This window comes from Cydia amplana, chromosome 12 (assembly GCF_948474715.1).
Source record: "Cydia amplana chromosome 12, ilCydAmpl1.1, whole genome shotgun sequence".
Classification (NCBI taxonomy): domain Eukaryota; kingdom Metazoa; phylum Arthropoda; class Insecta; order Lepidoptera; family Tortricidae; genus Cydia; species Cydia amplana.
Genome location: NC_086080.1, coordinates 4,441,118 through 4,455,666, shown reverse-complemented (window position 1 = coordinate 4,455,666; position 14,549 = coordinate 4,441,118). Strand labels below are relative to the sequence as shown.

Sequence of the window (14,549 nt, the reverse complement as noted above, 5' to 3'; positions counted from 1 at the left end):
CGGGCTTAAAAAACCCGAGAGTTTGTAGCGGAGATACAAATAATAATAATAATAAGCCCGCAGGGCAGCTTGTGGCGAGCTATTGGGGAGTAACGACCCCACGGACCCGAGTGCTCCAGAGAGTCGGTCAGGGTCTCCATCTCCGGCGTGTCTTCGTCGGTCGGAGTGGAACCCCAAGGGGACCCGCAGGACTCTCGGCTCTGGCTTGCCTTCATTGGCCGTACAGAGAGGAGTCGTTAGAGCTATATGCTCCAGGGGTGGAAGTGAAATTTGCGTAAGCGCGAGTTGGCACAGTGGCTGTTTAAGTCACTGGGTAGAAAGCGGTGTACACCTCTCGACACCCCTGAGCCGCTCACACCGATGTTGCCCCTGGTCGTCTTCGCGACGGCAGTTTCAGGGGCCCATCTAGTGCGCGGCAAGTCACCACCTGCCTCGATAACTTGTGTAAACCTTGTTATGGCAGGTGCCCGTAAGTCTTTGCAATAGCCCAGTCTCATAGTCCAACCAAACTTCAATCCATAGACCGGTATTCTGTTCACTTTTTTCTACAATAGTCCCAATGCCTGCTGAGACCGGTTCATGGGTGTCTATTGTTGCACCTGTAAACGGGTCCCAGCAGGCGTTCTACATGACATTAAAACTCTCCAAAGGGCCTCTACGTGTTGGATCTATATCCCCACGCAAGCCTATCAAAAGACCGGGATTTATAGGCCCGTGATCCCAAAAAAGGAGATACAAATAATAATAATAATAATGCCTGCTGAAACCGGTTTATGGGTATCTATTTATGTACCCATGAATGGGTTCCAGCAGGCGTTCTAGCAGGCATACGATCTATATCCCCACGCACGCCTTATAAATGACCGGGCTTAAAAACCCGAGAGTTTGTAACGGAGATACAAATAATAATAATGAACGGGTTCCAGCAGGCGTTCTACATGACATCAAATCTCTCCAAGGGGCCTCTACGTGTTGGATCTATATCCCCACGCAAGCCTATCAAAAGACCGGGATTTATAGGCCCGTGATCCCAAAAAAGGAGATACAAATAATAAGTGTTTTTGTATTTTATTTTTATATCCATATTGTAAAAAACCAACCTAAGAAGAGAAATAAATAAAAGAATAAAATAATAATAATAATAATTACGGAGCAAGTGAGAAAAATATGACTAACCTGGTGCTGAAGGTTTCCGCCAGCGCCAGGCGGATGATGAGGCATGCGAGCAGCTTCTGTCCCGCCGAGCAGCGCCCGCGCATGTCGATCTCCACGCCGTTCTTGCACTGCACCACTCTGCAACCACGTTCCATAAGGTTCAAATTGGGGATTCGACCACAAAACAGATACAGTACAGAAATCAATCTACATACAAAGTGCACTCGAGCAACGTACACATAGACACTGCTCACAGACACGATATCTCGGACCGGTTGGGACCAGTGCGAGCGCGAGTGTCAACCGCTTGAGACACGCGTCTGTGAACTTTTTTGTGCAATAATGGAGAAACAAAAAAAAAGTTATTATAACTGTTCAGTGGACGGTTGTTTAAATTCAACATTAAATGGTGAATTGTCGTTTTTTAAGCTACCAGTGGTTTCAGAGAGGTAAGTAGGTATCTGCTTGTATTTAGATGGTTCGTTTTAACGTTAAACAGAACAGTTAGGTAGGTAGGTAAGCACCCCGCCCCGGCCACTACTAGATACGAGTGCCACTACCACGATAGTTTTTTGTGCATAAATCATAGTTGACAACCCTAGAGCGACCGCCGAGAGTAGGTATGAAAAGTGAAGTGCATACATGTGATTGACTTCTGTACTGTATTTATTTTGTGATTCGACCGACTAATAGTACATTATTGTCGAGGTTCGGAAGTAGCTACTTGCTGGCTGAGGATTCGTTTTAAACGGACGACCTTGGGAGTCCGTTTAATTGAATCCGAAGCCAGCAAGTAGCCTTCCAGCCGAGTCATATATAGTGCTTTTCTCAAAAATGGTGCAAGAAATAGAAATTATTTACCGGAGCAACGGTCTAATTATCACTGGAAAAAGTAAAACAATTAAAAATATTTTCTTTGCCGCCTTAAAAAAAAAGAAGTGTATTTTTCTGCTGAAAATACGCCAACCTATTTGTGACACCTAAATAGTCGCGGTACCAACATTATAATAATAAGTGTTGATCATCTGTTTGGCTGTTTAATTGGACCTACACCTTCATCGGATATGGCCATTTCAACTTTTAAAAAGTTTGGAACTCGTTAAATAATGGAATTTGTATGCAACATTGCAGTCCCGAAATCGAGACTGCAATGTTTTTAACTTTTTAATTTTTTGACTGACCATAAACTACGCACTTCGCGACCAATTTTTTAACCGGCAACGTCGACTTTGCCGTCCATTTTTGAGAAAAGTCTATTTTTTTATTCGGTAGACGACATTTCATAGTATGAAATGACACATGATGTTCATACTATGAAATGTCATTTTAGTCTACCAAATAAAAAAATAGACTTTAGTCGAATTAATTACTTTTAACGAAATGTCACTTTCCTACAATAATAGGGATGATGACACATGTTGAATTTTATAACAAAATCTAGTAAAATAGATAGCAAACGAGCAATTTATCACAATAATGTGGATATTAAAATAATATACGCAAATAATACAAAAATACAGGACCTGAAAGTTTCAAAATTTAAGTTTTTTTTTTACTTCCAAAAAGGAAATAAGTAAGGATACCATTCGATTCGTTACATTTTATCCAAAAAAAGATTGTATAGCAACTATATAGATTAACGCAATATTTCACCGACAAAAACGCAATTTTCTTGTTTTGTCCATACTTCAAGATGGACTCTCAGTGACCTTGACGTCACGTTCACTTATACTTTTGTCAAGGGCGTTTCGCGAGTGAAGTGCGACTTTCGGCCTTTGACTCTATCTGCCTTTTGAATGAAGCAATAGCTTTAATGCAATGAGTCCCATATAGACGTTTGATCCCAAAAACAAACCTGATCGATTGATACCATAAATGAAAATTTGTCATCTAGCCTATTATAGAAGTATGTATAATAGATCACCCTATAAGACAACTCAGTCTCCACGCAATTGATATTGTTAATTTCGCATATTAATGCATTGTATTTGTATTGTATACCTACTTTACAATACTTTTGCATCAAAAGACAATATTACTGCTAATATTTAATCGTTAAAATTGGTTCTGCATTCGTTTTCTTTGCCATAAAGAGATGCAGCATAAATAATTGAACAAATAACAGACTCAAAATTACCTGTAGTTATATTTGTACCGGTCCGCGTCGTCCGTTAAGCCGCCATCAGTCTTTATCTCGATATAGTCTATGTCGTTTCCTCTGTAGATCTTCCTCCACATTTCTCTAAAAAAAAAAAACTTTTAATATATAACTTTTTATATAGTTTTTAGGTTTTTACTTTTTTAGGCGGTCTTATCGCTTTTTAGCGATAAGACCGCCTGTTGTTTACCTCTGTTTGTATTTTTGTTTTATTTGTATTGTCTTATTTTATTGAGGTGTGCAATAAAGAGTAATTGTATTGTATTGTATGACTGATAAAAACACAATCGCTTATAGCTTATCATAGTGAACTCACAATGGTTTTAAGCGCCATAGACACTATATGCATATCCCAATATTCGCATTTAGAAAAAAATCCTAAAACTGGATCCACAGAAAATAGTATATTACGATACAAGTGCGAAAAGTAGGAAATTCGCAACGAGTGGCGATAAATTGCGAGTTGCGCATTACTTTTTCGCACGTGTATTGTACGTTTTACAGTACATATGGCCCTTTAAATTTTCGACATACGAACGTAGTGCTAGTTACCGCACTAGGACGGTAAATTAGCACCATATGTACTGTAAAAACTATTTAATCATAGAATCTGGTCACAAAATTTCACGAGAATCGGTTAAGAAATGCGACCTGTAGAGGAGAACATCCGGACATACGAAAGCAAAATGGGCGAATTAACCTTTTGGACGCCAATGACCGATATATCCGCACCGTAGGTTCAACGCCAAAGACCGATTAATCGGTCACAGACCACAGAGCAACATAGACCTACATACATATGCATAAAGTTTAATTTCAGTTTTGACACTTCGGTGAGTGGCGTCAGCGTGACAGCTTTTGTCAACACGGCGTCGAAAAGGTTAAAACGGAGACCTTCGCTAACGCTTCGGTCAATAAAAACCTGCAGATATAACCTCATACCTTACAATAAGGTTGATATTCTTCATCTTTTCCTTGTGGAATTCTAGTAAGCACTTCTCCAGCGCCATATAGTAATCTTTGATGTCCTTGCTGATGGCCTTGGTCACCGTGAGCTGGTAGTATTTCTCCTTGTAGGTCTTTTCTATGCCTTCGTCTATCATGTTTTGTAAGTCTTGCTTGCACTGTTTCAGTCTGTCCTGTAAAAAGATAAAGATATATATTGAAACAACTAAGTATAATGAATATAATGATATAATCTTTTACAGTACATATGGGGCTACTTTTCCGCACTAGTGCGTAAAATAGCACTTTTCGTGCGTATGTCGAAACTTTAAAGTGCCATATGTACTGTAAAACGTTGTTTGATACACGTGCGAATAGGTAATTCGCAACTCGTGTCGATTTAAAACACTCCCTTCGGTCGTGTTTTAATTTATCGCCACTCGTTTCGAATTTCCTCTTTTTCGCACTTGTATCGAAAATAACTATTTCTACTCCCGTACTTTTATTTGTCATTTAAAGGGTCGTGCACACACCTTTAAAACCCCACCTTATAGTTGTCAAGACAAGTCTTTAGTCTATTCCCCAAAAAAGAATTTGTGCTTACACGAAGTATCTTTTTGGCGATTTTACGATACTTCGTGTAATGACCGCTTAAAAAATATTGAATGAAATACAGCGTTGCCAACCTTATTTTTAATGTCATCTCTGACAAATAAGTGAACCATAAACATGTATTTTTTTTAATTTCATTCATTCTTTTCCCGCCCGTACCCTCCATTTTTGCTACTTCAAGAATTAAAAATATTTGTTAAATTTACAATTTTATTTCAAAGTGCTTGGTCGTAGAAAAAGTATTGTATGCAACGTTGTTTAACTGAGTCAAAAAATACTCGTGGCGTCTTTATTAACAATTTTCGGCTTCGCCTCAAATTGTTACTCACGCCACTCGCCTTTTTTGACCCCTCTTAAACAACGGTTGCATAAAATACTATTAGTTTGTATGTATAAGATGGTTTATAAATAATTTAATTAAGTTTAGTATAGATGAAATTATTGGACATTTTATATTATAAGAACTTGTTTTGTGTACTACAATCTTGCGAATGAATAAATAATTTAATGATTTAACCGTAAATTCATTGTTACAAATATCACACGATTGGGTGATCTGTATTACTTAAATATTGACTTACATCGAAACCACGTCTCAAGCACACACTAACGTTGAAATATGTACTTCAAATATATACTTGTAAGTCTTTGTAATATTACTATAATAATTTATTTCGGTTGACTAATGCAGCAATACTAGACATTTGTCATCTGTAATATATTGAATGATCTAAACGACGAACGACGAAATTTGGCAGGAACGCAATTGATAGATTGACATAAATGGAATCAACTAATCTACGAAACCCCGCTTCGCGGAGCTTCTATTTCTCTTGGGGTGGTATCCCACCTGTCCAATATGCATTGCGTCTCACTCTCTCACTAAGCAAAGAGACGCAAATACACATTGGACAAAGAAATTGGACAGGGGGAATACCACCCTAAGGAACATATTAGGGGTCATCCATTAATTACGTCACACGAATTTCTAGGTTTTTTGACCCCTCCTTGTCACACTTGGTCACATTTGGCAAACCCCTCCCCCCTAGTGTGACGTCACATTTTTTCTACGAAACCGCCAAATCGAATTAAGTAAGTACCTAAGTATTATTAATATTTTATCAAAATATTTTTGACGATATAAATATTAGTAATTTTATAACCCAAAACTGCTTAGGAAAGAAAATTAAACGAATAAAAACGATTATCGTTTTAAAAACTTGTTATTTAAATGTACAGCGAATAAAATAATTTAAATAAATTTTCGGTTACTGATGAAGTTAAAGTGACGTCACAAACTTTGTGTCTCCCCCCTCCCCCATGTCACAATAAGTCACATTTTCTTGACCCCCTCCCTCCCCCTAAACGTGTGATGTCCCCTTAACACAATGTAACTGACGAACCTATCTCAGTAAATCATACTACAAATATGTAGTAAGTATACTTACTTTATGCGCACTCAATTTTCCTCTATTCTGTTCCTTTTCCTTGCTAATCTGCTTCTCCTTGGCTCCAAGAGCGCTTTTTTCCTTCAGCAGGTCCATGTTGAAACCGTTGGTCTTCTCCGCTATCTCGGAGATCTCTTTCTCGCAATTTCCTATCTCTGTCTGGATGCCGCGGAGTTTCAGGTTGTCGGCCAAGTCTCGCTGGTTGAGCTGGAAAAAAAAAAAAGAAACTTTATAATATACAGGGTGGATTTTCTTTTTGGGTCAGTGAGGGCAGCTACCAGATCCCGTGCTGCTACGAGAAAACGGTCTTAAAAGACCTTCCCTCGATTTCAAATTAATGAAGATTGGCTTTTACAGATTTTCGAAAAAACATACGAGAAAAAGGGTATTTTTGACAAACTTTTTTTTTGATGCCAATCGATCCCATTCCTATTGAGGATCAAAAGCTTGTATGGAACCAAAAAAAAATTCCGGCTAGAAAAGCCACAAATCGAGGAAAACTTTTCCCATACAATTTGTATGAAAATGAAAACTTATTTTTCACATGCTATTTTTGTATGCCAATCGATTCCATTCCTATCCAGTATTAATAGTTTCTTTGGGGTCAACTTACGGTAATGTACTAAAAAGCCACAGATTAAATAAAACTTTTTTCATACATTTACTATGGAGAAAACGTGAAATGTTATTTTCAATTTTCTATCTCGCCCATCAGTCATACAGTACATATTTACATAATACACCTAATAATACAGTCAGTAGCAGAAGTTGCTAATTGATCTTGCTTGACGCGACTTTATGGTAACCTTTTCGACGCCGTGTCAAACACAAACGATGTCGGACGCCACGTCAGCGTCACCGAAGTGTAAAAACTGAAATTGAACTTTATGCATGTGCACGTAGGTCTATGTTCCTCTGTGGTATGTGACCGATTAATCCGTCTTTGGCGTTGGACCTGCGGTGCTGATATATCCGTCATTGCCGTCCAAAAGGTTAAGCGAACCAGAGCGCGACAAGGTAATTTTGAACACCTCGCCCGCTTAGCAACTTTTGCTGCTGACTGTACATAGAAAAAATAATTCGTTTATTGTATGTTTTAGCGACCCTACGTAGAGAAATACCGTTGTACTGCGTCACAGAATAAATAATAGTACTAGGTACAGAAGATTCACTCTCTAACAAAAGGCGTCTATTACGACAGATAAGACCGATAGGTGGCGCAAACGCGAGCAAGTGTCCGTTCCGTAGCGGTGCGCGGCATAGTAGTCTATGACTAGACACCAAAATTGGTGTGGGCCGCATGTACTTGTTCTGTATTCTCTCTGTGTTATGTATGTACTGTGTTACTACTACTACTTGTAGCAACGCGACGAAATCGCGGAGTCACGCCTGACTGCGTCTTTAGAAGATGGCAAATGTGTCTCCAGCCCCACTAAGCTAGGGAACACGATAATTATATCCACAAAGGACTATGCGTCAAAATGGTCCCAAAACCAACAGAGTTGAGAGTTAGGTCATTAGATAGCTATTTCTCTGTACTTCGTTTAGTTCTATGGGCACCAAGCGGAATTCCATCGCAGAACTGAGATATTGGTATTTTAGTCAAAATTATCCTTATTACCTAGGCAATAGAGTCCACCGCCGGGCGAGCGCGGTAAATCATTCGGTGTGTTCGCCCCCGTGCGCGAATATCTACCCTGCAGCAATTAATTTACTTACTTGGACTCTATTGCCTAGGTAATAAGGGTGACGACATTTTGGCTAAAATACCAATATCTCAGTTCTGCAATGGAATTCCGCTTGGTGCCCATAGAACAAAATGAAGTACATAGAAATACCTATCTAATGACCTTACTCTCATTTCTCTTGGCGTTGGGTCCAGGCATAGAGAAAAAAATACATAGAGTGCTCACTCCATACATCAGTTTTAGTACCAAAAAGACTATTAGCATCTAGCATCGAGTAGCGGAACTATCAGTACTGCTACTTGACAATAGATGTAGCACCGACCGGAAAGTCTTATGCTGTTGAGATAAGACTTTCCGGTCGGTGCTACATCTATTGTCAAGTAGCAGTACTGATAGTTCCGCTACTCGATGCTAGATGTAGACACTGAAATTAATAGTCTGAACTGATGTATGGAGTGAGCACTCTTGGTCTTATTATATTTCTCTATGGTCCAGGCTCCATACAAAGTTGCCCAGGGTCCTTTCCATACCTCTTGCTTAGCAATTTCGTCCCTCAAGATATGCCTCCGCTTCCCCAGCACGCTCTCATCGATGAGTATCTGTTTCCTCTTGTCTGAAAGCTTGTCGTTCAGTTCATTGAACATCTTCATCTGCAGCGGGATTTTCTTTTCTTCGTGCTGCCGTAGCTCGGATAGTACTGTCTTGATTCTGTCCACGGCTTTCACTACTTTGGCGATGTAGTTGCGCTTCGATTCTATTATTAATCTGTGAAGAGAAAGTTTTGTAAATATACAATACAATACACACAACAATTGCACACCTCAAAAAGAAAACAGAAACACAAGTAGAGGTAACAGGCGGTCTAGTTGGTCAAGCAAATCTTGTCAGTAGAAAAAAGGCGACAAATTTGATAAATCGCTTGTTAGAAAAACTACGTTTGAATTTTTAGAAAATCGCGTATCATTTGTCTTATCTGTGGAACTGTTTTGTTGACATTTCATCGTTGTTCGAAGTACATTGCTGCTTTTTGTTCGTTTCCTAGGGATATCATACCGAACTTCAGTTTGCTACTGATATATCCAGCTTGACAGACTATAGTTGTGGGGCACCCAGTGTTTCTCAAAGAGTTTGTCACAATGAATACGACTAATAGACCGTGATCCGAGCGAGTATCGGGCGATAATTCATAAAATATTTAAAGGAGATGGATAATGAAGTCTCGTGAACGTCAGCTGCCGCTCCGTTAGTGGTTTGAGGAATATCGTGTCCCGGTTTTTAAAAAAATCTGATGTTAGATCATATGCTATAGATATTTGACTGTATTTAAAATAAATTATTTTACACCATGCATGAAATAAAGCACCAACAAACATATAGACAGCAGTTATTTTTAGACAAAATTTCTATTTTAAAACCCGTATAAAACTATAAAGAGTAGGTAATTTCATAGTGACGTAACATGCTAGTGTTTCATATAACTTCCATAGTAGCAAAATCGTTTTGACAGTTCGAAAAATGAAACTGATTTCACTAGTAGTCAAATACCCTATTTTGAAAAAGATAGAAATACCGTAAGCTGATGCCCTGGCCGGGTAGCCAACGCGCCAATCGCTTACGCTCCGTAGCGATCGAAACGCAACTGTCACTGTCGCACTAATATGGAAGAGTGAAAGAGACACAAAGCGATTCGATGGCGAAGCGATAGTCACCTTGGCTAGGCCGCCTGAAGTCAGTAACTAAGGACCTAAGAGCCTCGGTAGAGAGTACCATTTTGTACCATTTGGAGTTGAAACTCTAGGTCCATGGGGTCCCAGCGCGCATAAGTTGTTCGCAGAAATCGCGAAGCGTCTGGTTGACGTAACTGGTGACCGAAGAACTGGCGGCTACCTCGCACAACGTATCAGCATTGCGATACAGCGAGGAAATGTCGCCAGCATCCTTGGTACAATGCCTCAAGGGCCTATTTTAGATTTAAGCTAGTTTTTAATTTCTTTTAGTAATACACTGTATATATCTTGTTTGTAAATAAATGATAAAAAAAGGACCTAAATGGGAGCCTGTTATCACCGACTCACCTGTTTTTTTTGGCAGCATCAGTCTTAGCATCCTCCTTGTCTTGCAAGTCCTTCCTGAAGCCGTCAGTGGCCGCCTGAAACTCTTTCAGTTCTTCATTGTAGCGGTCCTTGTCTTGTTCTAGTTGTTTCACCGCCTCTTGGAGAGTGCAAATGCCTTGGACCTGATGAAAAATGTTTTACGTATAATTACTTTCTGGACAATATTTCAGATCAAATTTCTAGTTAAGTAGTCTGACTTCCATACACGTACACATTTTTCATTGTTGGTGTAGGTAAAAAAAACTTAACTATTACTTCACCTGCGACATACTAAACATAACATAACTTTCGAATGCAGCTTGCAAACACGTGCGTGGCCTTTAAGGGCTCATTTAGACGTTGCGAGAACTCGCATGCGAGTTTCATTACATTGCGTCATTTAATCGGTCGGCTGAATTGATGTAACCTCAATGGTCCGCAATGTAACTAAAATCGCATACGCGTTCGCGAGCCGTCTAAACGAGCCCATAATGTCGATTCACAAGAGCTGGCATGAACGGAATGAATGAGTGAATGAAAGTATCTACGTGTGTATTAACATAACCAATAAAATGGTGGCTCTGACTGTATACCGATACAGGTGTCACTCATACAATGAAATATTCGTACATTCCATTCGTGCCAGCTTTCGTGAATCGACCTGTACTGGCTCAGATCCTGGTACTCATCAAGTTAGCTTGTCTCCAAGTCTCGCGAGCAGAGCTTTTCCTAGCATCATCTATGAAGTAAAACAACTTACCTTCTTCTGTATATTGAGCATCTTTTCCTTCAGCTTGCTTTTGGCATCAGCCTTAGTCTGCAGCTTGCGAACATGAGCGTTGAGTTTCTTCTGACTGGTCCGGACCCTGGTCCGTAACGTGCTGGTCTCGTGTCGCAGGTCGCTTCACTTGCTTCTAGAGTCATATTGATGTCTAGTCCGTTGTCTTGAATTTCTTCTGACTAGCTCGGGACTGGGTCCTCAACTAAATTATGTATAATGTATAACAACTTACCTTCTTCTGTATATTGAGCATCTTTTCCTTCAGCTTGCTTTTGGCATCAGCCTTGGTCTGCAGCTTGCGAACATGAGCGTTGAGTTTCTTCTGACTGGTCCGGACCCTGGTCCGTAACGTGCTGGTCTCGTGTCGCAGGTCGCGCTGGCGGCTGGTCGCTTCATCTAGAGTCATGTCGGTGTCTATTCCGTTGTCGCATTGGGAGCGGATGTCTTCTAACTGTAAATTATAATGAGAATGTGATTTATCTTTTTTTTCTCGATTGAAGTTGAGTGTTGAGTTAAAAGTGTCAGTCAATCTAGATTTGACATGATAGTGACTCAATCTGCGAAATTACTGATCCTGCGTTCGAATCACTGAAAAAACGTTCGTGTGATGTGATGGGTCAAAATATTATTACTCCCAGTTATTATTTGTTTAGTCGATCATCGTTAGCCAAGTCGTATTATCATCTAATACCTTTAAACGAGCAATTCTTGTTTATTTATTTATTTATATATATATATATATTTCGGGGATCTCGGAAACGGCTCTAACGATTTCGATGAAATTTGCTATATGGGGGTTTTCAGGGGCGAAAAATCGATCTAGCTTCGTCTTATCTCTGGGAAAACGCGCATTTCCGAGTTATTATATGTTTTCCGAGCGAAGCTCGGTCACCCAAATATTTCATAAAATTGAAACCTCTTTTCAGGATTTACGTAAGGTTATCCTATAGATAGGTTAGGTTAGGTTTGTTTTATGGCAAGCCTGAAATATGACGCGTTTCTGAACCAAATAAATTATGACTAACGAAAATGCGTGCAAACATTACATTATGACTTGAAACTTTTTGGGAAACAATAGAGACCCAACTTACTTTCTTAGTAGATATAGCGATCTCAGTTTTGTACCGGTCCAAGAGCGGCATGTGTCCCGATATCTGCTTGAGGTTCTGCAGTTTCTGTTCGGGCTCTTTTAGCGCTGCTGTGAGCTCTTCAACTGTTGTTTGGAGGCCTTTGATTCTCTGGAACATAATTAAATTGATATTAATATGTGAATATTGTAGACACCAGTCGGGATTAGCTTTAGATTAGTAGGGTCACTAAATGGCGGGCCTATCTTATCTAACCTTGCCTATCTTATTTTTTTGCTTATTCAATAAACTCAAGTAGAAACGGACCGCCGTGGTCATTTTATTTTAAAAGCTGGAGTGAAGAAACCATTGGTGACCCCTGGCTTAAGTCTCAAGAAGAAACCAAAGTAAGTTCAGATGCAACGGACCAAGGTTTTTCAGCGGTTAAAAATATACCGGTAAATACCAGATTTCGGTTTCGTGGCTGCCTAGCAAAAATAATACCGGAAACGGAAATTCCAAGTTCTCGTCATACAAAACCAGTATGGCAGGTTTCCTTACTTTTTTTTTAATATGTATTAGCTGACCGGCGATTTATCCTAGTCGAACCTCGCCCGCTAGATAAACTTACCCGTCTTTTTCTAACTGTATTAATTAAAGAGAGACGGGTAGTCTATCTCGCGGGCGACATACTGTCGCGCCAATCATGTGCTAGCCCGGCTGGTGGAAAGTGAAGACAGAGCCTGACATGGAGCTCACCGGTTCACTAATAACATATTCACTCTTGCCTTAATTATAATAATATAAAATAAGCCTTTTATTCAGACAATTATTTTACAATTTAAGAGTTTAACTATTATTGAACACAATTTATCAAATTACTAATTAAAACTATTTCAGACAACATTGGTTTGGTCTGTATGCCGTTTGGCAAAGGCCTCTTCCATCCCTTTCCATTTTTCCCTGTCTCTCGCTAGTCTGGTCCAATGTCTCCCTGCGAATTTTACAATTTCATCTTCCCATCTCATTTTTGGTGGTGCTTGTTTTCTTTTTCTATCTTTCAGGAACCACCATATTATTCTCTTACTCCATTTCTCTTTTCCCCTGATCATATGTCCTGTCCACCTCCATTTGAGTGTTCTAAGTGCCTTAAAGCACAGTACAAGAACAGTAGTGAATCTTCATAGAAATGTGCCGCTGCCGGCTTGAATGTGTGCGTGCGCGCCGGGCGCCGTGTACGCACGCGCTGCCACGCACACATTCGCATAATATACGGGGGAATACGGTGGCGGCAGTGTGGGCCGTACCGCGACTGTGATCGCGCGCATTCGAGTACGCTCGCATTTGCCTGCTCTTACCGGCCTTAATTTATACCTCATTTATGAATTGATAGAACATTTCATTATATTATATAAATAGAAACCTAGTGCTACTCATAATACGCAAATAATATTTAAGTAAAAATAAAAGTGACAACCCTAAGCGCCATCGCAAGAGTAGGTAAATAACTTGCCGAGCGGCCTTAGATTCACTACTGTTCTTAGTGTACTGTGCTTAAAGAGAGGTCATATTTGTCATTTACCCTACATGTGTGTGACTTACCTCATCAAGTCCCTCTAGCCTCGTCACTATATCCCTCTCCTTGTCTTTCAAGCCGGAGATCTTGCCGCTGACGGACTTGAGGGCGAGTAGCTCGTCCTTCTTGGCTGAAGTGCGTTGCAGCTCTTCTGTCACCTTCTCCAGTTCGGCGGGAACGTTCAACACCTGCTTTCCTAGCGAGGATATGAGGTCTGTCACCTGGAAATAAGGAAATAATCAAATCACTACGCCTTATAAAACAAAATCCGTAGTTCCAGAGATAAAGCTGGGGGGGTAAAAACTAGTGCCTTAGCAAGGGATAAGATAAGATTGCAGAATAGGGTTGGGTCTGCTGGCTATATGTCTCTTACCACCTAAAAAACATCTCTTTTTCCATCTCAGTCCACCATTTGTACTTATTATTTTATGTGAAATAAAGTCTAAATAAATAAGTAAAATCAATGTGCCGTGGCAAAAACGATGGTATAACGCTATGAAGATGATGACAAGTGAAATTTAATTATTAACACAAACTAAAAACCAACATAATAAAACTTACTAAACCTACTACACCACACCAAATTACTTGTGCTACAGGTAAAAAATTTGGCCTAAATCGCCGTCAACGGGCAGGATGCCCAGAAGGCTGGCCGTATTTCCTCGCTGTACGAGTATAGCGACACTAATGGGGTTGGCAACTGTCAAAGGTTTCCATAGAAGGCGCCATCATAACTTGCCCCTTTTTCTATGAGATTTGGCTTAATTGGCTGGCATCTAGGGCATTAAAAAAACAAAAAATTGACACAATTCTAGGGATTGACATGGCAAGCTATGATGACGCCATCTGCTAAATACTCCGACCGGCCAACCCCATTCGCTGTGCGAAATAGTGGCCAGTTCCTGGCCCCAATTTCACCACGGTGACAGGCGCGACAATTGTAAAACATCACTGTTGCTGACGTCACAGGCATCTATGGGCTACGATTACCGCTTACCATCGGGCGGGCCGTATTCCTGTTTGCCA

The 14,549-nt window shown here is 40.1% G+C and overlaps 1 protein-coding gene across 1 annotated transcript in view; it reads right to left on the bottom strand.

Moving 5' to 3' along the window:
* Positions 1 to 14,549, bottom strand: part of LOC134652804 (DNA repair protein RAD50-like) — a 32,001-nt gene that overhangs the window by 1,595 nt on the left and 15,857 nt on the right. The window contains exons 13-21 of the mRNA XM_063507970.1: positions 13,550 to 13,744; positions 11,972 to 12,118; positions 11,113 to 11,331; positions 10,082 to 10,242; positions 8,537 to 8,771; positions 6,319 to 6,525; positions 4,256 to 4,452; positions 3,293 to 3,397; positions 1,177 to 1,293 (exon numbers count right to left, since the gene is read on the bottom strand). Coding sequence (XP_063364040.1) covers positions 1,177 to 1,293; positions 3,293 to 3,397; positions 4,256 to 4,452; positions 6,319 to 6,525; positions 8,537 to 8,771; positions 10,082 to 10,242; positions 11,113 to 11,331; positions 11,972 to 12,118; positions 13,550 to 13,744 — 1,583 coding nt within the window. The remainder of the gene's footprint in view (positions 1 to 1,176; positions 1,294 to 3,292; positions 3,398 to 4,255; positions 4,453 to 6,318; positions 6,526 to 8,536; positions 8,772 to 10,081; positions 10,243 to 11,112; positions 11,332 to 11,971; positions 12,119 to 13,549; positions 13,745 to 14,549) is intronic.